At 38.8% G+C, this 8,431-nt stretch overlaps 1 protein-coding gene across 1 annotated transcript; it reads left to right on the top strand.

Annotated features, from left to right (window-relative positions):
• Positions 1-6,902: 6,902 nt before the first annotated feature.
• LOC141836878 (zinc finger protein MAGPIE-like) lies at positions 6,903-8,186 on the top strand. The gene is made up of 3 exons (XM_074724349.1): positions 6,903-7,038; positions 7,116-7,512; positions 7,601-8,186. The coding sequence occupies exons 1-3, from the start codon at positions 6,903-6,905 to the stop codon at positions 8,184-8,186; spliced, it is 1,119 nt and encodes a 372-aa protein (XP_074580450.1).
• Positions 8,187-8,431: the final 245 nt, after the last annotated feature.

The raw sequence follows: 8,431 nt of genomic DNA, 5'->3' as shown, positions 1-8,431 counted from the left end.
TGCAATGCTGGTTGATTGCGAACAAAGATAAAGATTGCATATTGATTATTTCAGTACTCAAAATCAAGCAAACGAATAATAAGAAAACATAATGGATACAACCACAGCAACAAGAAAACTGGAACGAAGACTTGTTGAACCAAGACGAATTACCAGAAGTACGAGACAGGAACTAAAGCAACCGAACGATCGAGAACTAGAGATGTCTTAGCCAAGAACTTGCTCTCTTCTTCAGTTTATATGGTGAGAGATCTAGAGTGAGAGAAGAGTTGGAGCTCTTGTGATTTAATTGGGATTCGACAAATCAAAGCGTGTCAGGAGTAGGGAGGGGTGGCAATAGAAATAGCCAGCGTAGCCCATGCATGATATCTAATCCTGGACACTGGAGAGCTATTGGCTCTCCCTCTCTGCTCTGAGCCTGCTCTGCCACGGAGCAGAGCTCCATATGATATCGCATTGAGCTCAGGCTTAGCTGGCCGATGGAGATGGAAAGGGTAATGGGGAATGCGTGCGTGCGTGCGAAATTGTCCTGGTATTTTATGTGTCAGTGAGAAAGAGAGAAATAGGGAGGGGAGCAGAAGGTAGAGAGAGGAGAGAGAGGCAGAGAGTGGAAGGATTTGAGGTGATCTCCCATCAGATAAAGCTGCAGCAAAATCTCAATCTGTCAGAGAAAAAGGAACAGTACAAGATTAAATAAATCATTAGGCAGATTCCATCACATCCGATGTGGGTTTGCCCATGATAATAACTATCTTTTTCCGGAGCAGGCTTTGGGGGAAAAGGACGCAGAGGGGTGAGTACTGAGCGGATTGCCAACGTTTAGGAAGCGCATGATCTCGCATGCAATCGGTGGGTACGTCACGAAGCTGAGCGGCTGGAGGGGATTCAATAATTGTTTTGATCGAAAACGATGACGATGGTGGCAGGGCTTCCCCCATTGAATGTTGCAAAGGCTGTGTGAGTGGGGATTGGATATTTGCATGGCATGGCATGGCTTCTCGTGGACATCACAGATTTGTCCTGCTAGTCTGTCTTTCACCATTTTAATGGACTAAAATCCACACATTTTTCAGAAGAAAAAAAAAATTCCGTCTTTTCTAAAAAAAACAAAATGCTACTCTAAAAGTGAAGAGAAGTCGATTCAATCGAAGAGAATGGGAGGGAGAAATGGAAGAGAATCTATAAGAAACTACCGAAATGGATGAGAAATCATAGCCTTTTGGGGTGAGCATATAATATTTAGCCGGGGGAACTGCGGCGTGGCGTTGCATGCATACATCGATCCGTCGATTCACGGCGACGTAGACGGTGATGAGAAGGGATGATATGATGTGGTTTAATTTGACAGGTCGATTAGTTTGCAGTTTAAGATGAAGAGGACGAGTGAGAGATTGATGACGGCGAGAGGAGATCCGCCGGCTTTTATCATCAAATCCGATATACTCGTCAAATTCTGACCGCTGGCTTTAGCATCTAACGTATAAACTCTTCTTTTATTGAAATTTTAGAATATGATTTTAAACTCTACAAGTGAAAAAAAATTGAAAATATTTAAAATCCAATTAATAAAATTTAGAGATTTCAATAGTTAAAATATATGAAATTATAAGATGTGTTAAATTACAAGTAAATTATAATGTCACAATTTGGTTTCTTAAAGTGGTATATTTTGTTGGTGTAATCCATCTCAAATAGAAGTGGATCAAATTGATCAAGTTCGAATTGATTGATTTGAAGAATTTTGATGTGTAATTAATATAATAGAGTGTTATTAGTAAAGTGAAACCTTAAATAAATTAAGATTAATTAAATAGTTGACGATATCAAAAGTCCAATGATATTGACATGAAATAAAAAAAAATTCTAAATAGATCATGGTTTAGTGACTGCTGTAAAGAAGCAATGAGGTTTACAAGATGAGCTGTCAAGATCTTTCAAATCCTGATAGAAATTCCTCGTATGTAATGAACAACTATATATGTTGGCAACTGTGTTGTAACTAGAAAAATGTGGTGTTGGTGGATTGCATTGCATCATTAGCACTGCAGCCATGCAAATTTGGGCATGACTGTGCAGAATTGTCCGAGATTCTTTAGCATGACTTGTTATTATCTTTGGATAGTTTTTGTGCTTGAGTTTGTTTCAGATCCATGGCGTTGATTTGTTTCAGATGTAGTATTTTTCGCATTTATTTTATAGAAATTCTTGTATCATGTGAATGCTAAAATGCATGTGCCATGTGTTCTCTTGCATCCACAGTCTATTGACTTGTTGAACAAATATATAAACACATTATATTTTCAACATTTTTTAATTCAATAAATAATGTTAAAATTTTATCTAGAAATGGAAATTTTAAAAAAGGTATTTTAAATAATAAAGTATTTATTTTTTTCTTTTATTCTAAATAAACAATATAAGAGATTCATCTCATTCACATTCCTCAATTGAAGTAAATAAATAAACCAAATAAAAAATTCTTTTTCTTTTTCTTTTTCTTAGGGATTTCTTTTCATTTTGAATTTCTTTCTGTTCTCAATCCACATCTGATAGTAAACAGAGCCTCAATGAGCCTGTTGGGCCTAATTACCAGCAACCGTAGGCCTAATCCACTCATATTGGGCCCAATTAAAGCGTTGGCCATCAACTACTCGGGCTCGTTTTCAACCAATTGTTTGATGCCGTGCAAAATATCTCCTCGGTTCCTTTGTTTATGGCGTAAGCGACGGAAGCCTCCGTTGTCGGAACAGCCAGCAGATGTGGAGGAGCCGTACGAGTGAGGGAGGAAATCTACAACTGGGTTCAGTGTTCTGAACGCGTTAATTGAATTTTTTATTTTTATTTTTTTAATGTTAACGCGTTCGTAGAGGCTGCATAGTGTGTATGGTGATTGGTCGACCACCACTCAATCACGTGATCCAATCGACCACTGATTAAAGGCGTTATAACGTCATGAGCGTTGCGGATGCTCTAAGCGACGGAAGCCTCCGTTGTCGGAACAGCCAGCAGATGCCGTACGTAAAAATCTACAACTGGGTTCGACTACCCTGCATTGAATTAAGCAGATGTCCCATTGGAGATGAACTGTCGTGCAAGCGCATGATTAGAGGAGCGCGGGGTGCAGATGCCCCGCTGCACCTGCCAGCCGGGAGGCTGATAGTGGTGAAGCACTCGAGTGCGCTGGACTTTCCACTGCTCTGATCAGCGACGACGACAATGGTATCCTCTTGTTAGTCAATCTAATTGGAATATCAAATTGCCAATATAATCCTCATAAATGACAGAACATGCCACTCATTGTAGCAAATGAAATTTTGATAACTGTTTTAAATTTGTTGATGGTTATATATCAAAAATCTTTCAGGGGAAGAACGAACTCTCTAAGAGGTTGCAAGATTAAAAAAAGAAAAAGAAAAAAGAAAAAATGCGATGCAAATTCTACAGTCTTGTTAATTTATAAAGCGCTCCACTAAGAACATCTTTAATTATACGATTACCTTTAAAATTTATTGAAAGAGTTGATTTGAAATTAAAAAAAATAAATTAGCAGATAGTTGTGCGGGCACAAAGATAGTGTGATACAGAGTTTACCAATAAATTAGATATGCATGAAAGTCATTTGTGAAAACATTTTCGTCAGAAAAAAAAATCATAAAGTTTTCATCCAAGAAGAATCTGACTATACTATGGAATTAAGCTTTTGACACACAAGACTTTCTTATCGCAAAATTCCGAAAAAAGAACATCAATGCCATATCTATATAATATTTAAAGGAATAATGCAAACAACCTTACGGCAATATATACGATAGAAAAAAATTAAAACAAATAAACAATCTTATGAAAAAAAATATACATTAGAAAAGAAGGAAAGAAACATGTTCATGGCAAAGAATGTTAAAGAAAAGCAGCAAGCAATTAATGCGTCAATGCTCAATGTGGACTGGAAATCCAATCCATTGACGCGTGGTTGGGAAGGCCACCAAGATTGCGCTCGCGAGGAGGTCCACCACGACTGGCACCCGCCGCCACCTACGCCATGGTGACCGACTGGATCGGGTATAGAAGCACGGCATCACGTTGTGGTCCGTCAATGCCTACTGCCTCGAACACGATCGACGCCATAAACGTGCGCATGAGGTCAACAGGCGTGAGCTTGTTCAAATGCGCCAGCGCCAGCGGGGCCGTCAACGACGAGCAATCTGCCGCAGGTGAGTAATATAATGACAATCAAAATATCGATTATAATTTATTTCAATCAAATAAATATTTATCATCGTCGCTCGCATCATTTAACTCCTTTAATTTAGAAAGGAAATAAGGTACCTACTCCATCTAAACAACAAATTCATTGTACTTTTGCTGGAATGATCAGTTCCATTCCTTACAATGTTTAATATGAAAACTACCGTGAGCACAAAAACATTATTTGGCCAGTCATCATCAACATTATTATTATTTGGCTTTTGTTCTCTTATTGTGATTTTTTTTATAAAAAATCGAGGGGTTGCGTGTCTCTGTACTTTTAAAATAAATTTTAATACTTCAAAAACTCAAAGAACTTTTCTAAGTTTACATTAGGCATGGAAAAGGCACAGCCAAAGACAGAAATTGACTATCGATCGACTTGGAAAAGTGAGCTAGCTACTCTGTTGTTGAGCATGATAAAATATATGATCTTGAGGTTGTTCGCCTCTTGCTCATTAGCCTTATTATATAAACACTAATGTACTGTCATTGGGCTAGCTAGCTAGAGGATTGATTAGCTGATTAATATATTAATTTGATCTAGCAAAGCGAAATAGCAAACTGCAGGGATCAGTAGGGTAGCGTTGAACTTCCAATTAATAATGTGCAACCTGAGATTAAGTAAGATTTAAATATATTTACATGCATGGTTCGATCAGTTCGAGTTAATTTTCTTCACCCAAAACCAAATCAATCCAAAAGAAACAAACATACTCATGGTGACAAAGCTTCTCTTTTCCCAAACCACATATCCCTGTTTTCTCCTATCGAGTCCTCTATCCTCTCAATTAATTAGAACTCATTGGAAGGCTTTCCTTTTTTCTTTCTTTCTTTTTTTTTGAATGCAGTAATTACTTGACTTTGGGTGTTGAAAAAGAACCGAGTGTTGGAAAGGATGTGGAAAGTTGGAGCTAACAACGTGAGGGCAGACATGGAGAATATACTAGGGTTTGTATGACTCCAAACACTAGAATCCAAACTGCTAAACTAGTAATTAAACAAACCTTCAAAGGCAAAGTTAGCACATCGAATTAATCCAGAATCCAATGTAATTTTTCAACCATTGGACTCAAGTCAGCTCACAAGCCGACGACTTCCCACACTTCCAAAAATTCACTCGAGTATCTAACTAATAAGTCTTCTTCTTCTTCTTCTTTTTTCATCCCTATTATTCTTAACTCTCTATTTTTTAGTATTCTTTAAAGCTGCATGCATGCATCAATTAAACTAGCTAGCTTAATGAAAGGCCCGAGGCGAGACATAATACTTTGTTTTAAATTTCTTCCTTTTCGATTCAAAGACATGCAATGCTAGTTTAAGAGAATGCGATAGCTCACACGTGGTTGCCACTTACTACCTTGAAGGTTCATAAAAAGAAATTAAATAATTACAAAGTTTCGAAAATGTCTAGACACGATATCACAATAGCATGAAGACAGCAAAAAAGAAAAGTTATCTATGTATGTTTTCCATCCACGCACTGTCTCTCTTCATCCTCTTAATAATTCAGATCTACGATCTCATCAGCTAATATTTGAGATCTTGAGATCTACATGCATTATAGACATTGAAATGAAACACGTAATCAACGCATGCAAATTGTTTGCATCTTATATATGAAGCCTTCGCCCAACTTTTACGATCTATTATTTACTTGATTTTTTTTTCTTTTGTTGATTAGTGATCGTTAGCTTAGAAATTAAACTGAATAAGGTTGCTTCTTTTGTTGAAATTTTGATCTTGAATTTGTTAGAGATTATATGGTGTGGTATATATATATGGTGACTGATGATGTAGTTAAAGATATTGACCGAGTACTTCTTCTCATCATAATAAATAATAGCTTGATAATAAAACATAACTATGTTATGATGCCATTTAAAACATTCTAGATGTAATGATAAATATAAAAACCAGTAGAAGATTACCATAGATTTAATCTCAATTTAAACATTTTTAAAAAAATCTCCTTTCAGCTTTTTAACATATAAATTTTATATTTGAATATTGTTTTATTAAATTGTCTAAACTTTTCTTTGTATGGGTGGTGGTGCTGTCGGCTTTCGGTTAAATGTTTTCGTAATGCACATCAAGTCCCACACAAGATCTTCAGTACAAGATTGAGTCCATACAATTTTTGAACAGCAAATTAAAGGGGAACACCAAATTATGGGTTAATCATTCCAATTAGCAAAGTTATTAGGATGCAACTTTTGCTCCCACATTGCTTTGTCACTAGCATAAAACACTTTTCCATCTGCACCCCTCACTTTCATAATATTTAATACAAAGGGCAGATACTAAAAAATGGGTGAAATTCATATGGCCTTCTGAAATATTTCCTACATTGAGCAAGGGAATAACATTCTTCTTCAGCAAAAGGTGAAATACGTCACTTCAACGGTCTCACACGGTCGACTCCACGATTATCTATGAAGAATTAAATTGAAAAATTACAGTTGACCACGATGAAAAATAACATTATCTCGACTTTAACAAAATTCGATCTTTATCCACTTAATTTAACAATTTTGCTCCACCATATACCCACTCAATTATGCCCCAGGACATCCTTGATGTATATATATATACACACACAGCCATTGTGTGCATGGTTAATTACCTCCGTAAGCTTTCTCCTCCCATTTAATCTCATGCAGTTCCAAAATCTCTTCAGGAACGCAAAAGAAGACCCACTAATGTCTGCAACGGAAGCCATCTCCAAAACCTTCAGTCACTCCGCCAATCCACCCCCTCCGAAGAAGAAGCGGAATCTCCCAGGAACACCAGGCAAGCACAGATCAATCTTAGTCTTAATCTTAACTCTACATGACTAATTAACCAATCAATCCGTTGGCTACGCACAGATCCTGAAGCGGAGGTGATTGCTCTGTCTCCGAGAACACTGTTAGCGAGCAACCGTTTCGTGTGCGAAATCTGCGGCAAGGGGTTCCAACGCGACCAGAACCTGCAACTCCACCGGCGCGGCCATAACCTGCCGTGGAAGCTCCGGCAGCGCAGCGGCAAGGAGTCGCGGAAGCGCGTGTACGTCTGCCCGGAGCCGACCTGCGTCCACCACAACCCCTCCCGCGCCCTCGGCGACCTCACTGGCATCAAGAAGCACTTCTGCCGGAAGCACGGCGAGAAGCGGTGGAAGTGCGACAAGTGCGCTAAGAAGTACGCGGTGCAGTCGGACTGGAAGGCCCACGTCAAGACCTGCGGCACCAGGGAGTACCGCTGCGACTGCGGCACTGTCTTCTCCAGGTGTAGATATCGATCAACGCAGTCAATAAACACTAACTAAATCGGGAAGGTTCATAAGTTTTTCATTGTTTTGTTTTTCAATTAACAGGAGAGACAGTTTCATCACTCACAGGGCATTTTGCGATGCCTTGGCTGAGGAAACCGCAAGAGTCACAGCAGCTGCGTTCAACAATATTACCAGCAACATGGATCTGAAGTCAACAAGCTTCATCAACGTCAATAATGGTGATCAGGTGATAGTAGATCAGCAGGTCAAGCAAAGGGATTCTCGTGGAGTGAAGACTTCAGCCTTTAATGGTGATCTCTACGGCTCATGCTCAAATTTGCAACTACCTGAAGGTCAGTTGAATTGGGTTGGTAACAGTAATAACCATGGTGATATATTCTCATCATCAAGCATGGGAGCCATAACAAGCACCTCATTATCAATCACGAGCACGGTAAAAGGGGCAAATGTTTTCTCCCATGGGAGCTTCCCCTCCCTCTTTAGCACTCTCGAGCATAATCCAACACTGGGGTCGGATACATCGGCGACAGCATTGCTGCAGAAAGCGGCACAAGTTGGTGCTTCCACCATTCCATTCTTGGGTAGCTTATTCAAGGAGGACCTTGGAGGAGAGACTAGAGATTTCTTAGGCGTCGGAATGCATCCGTCAATTAGCGGATGGCTTTGAGCATGATTTGCAATTCTGTTGAGACAAAAAACAAAATGGTGAGAAATTTGCGAGAGATAGACCGTGGAGAATTATTGTCTGTTGAAGGTGGCCGAAGATCCATGGATTATGCTCATGCTCGTAAAATAATTAACTCTATTATTGCACTCCCATCCCAATTCAAACTCTACAAAAACTTTCAAATATAGCTCGCTCACCACTATATTAAATAATGATTACTTGGTGTCTGTTTTTTTAACAAAGCC

Source organism: Curcuma longa, chromosome 11, assembly GCF_044706935.1.
Source record: "Curcuma longa cultivar G26 ecotype Majalengka, Jawa Barat chromosome 11, ITB_CL_G26_1.1, whole genome shotgun sequence".
Classification (NCBI taxonomy): Eukaryota; Viridiplantae; Streptophyta; class Magnoliopsida; order Zingiberales; family Zingiberaceae; genus Curcuma; species Curcuma longa.
This window is presented reverse-complemented; position numbering and strand designations above follow the sequence as displayed.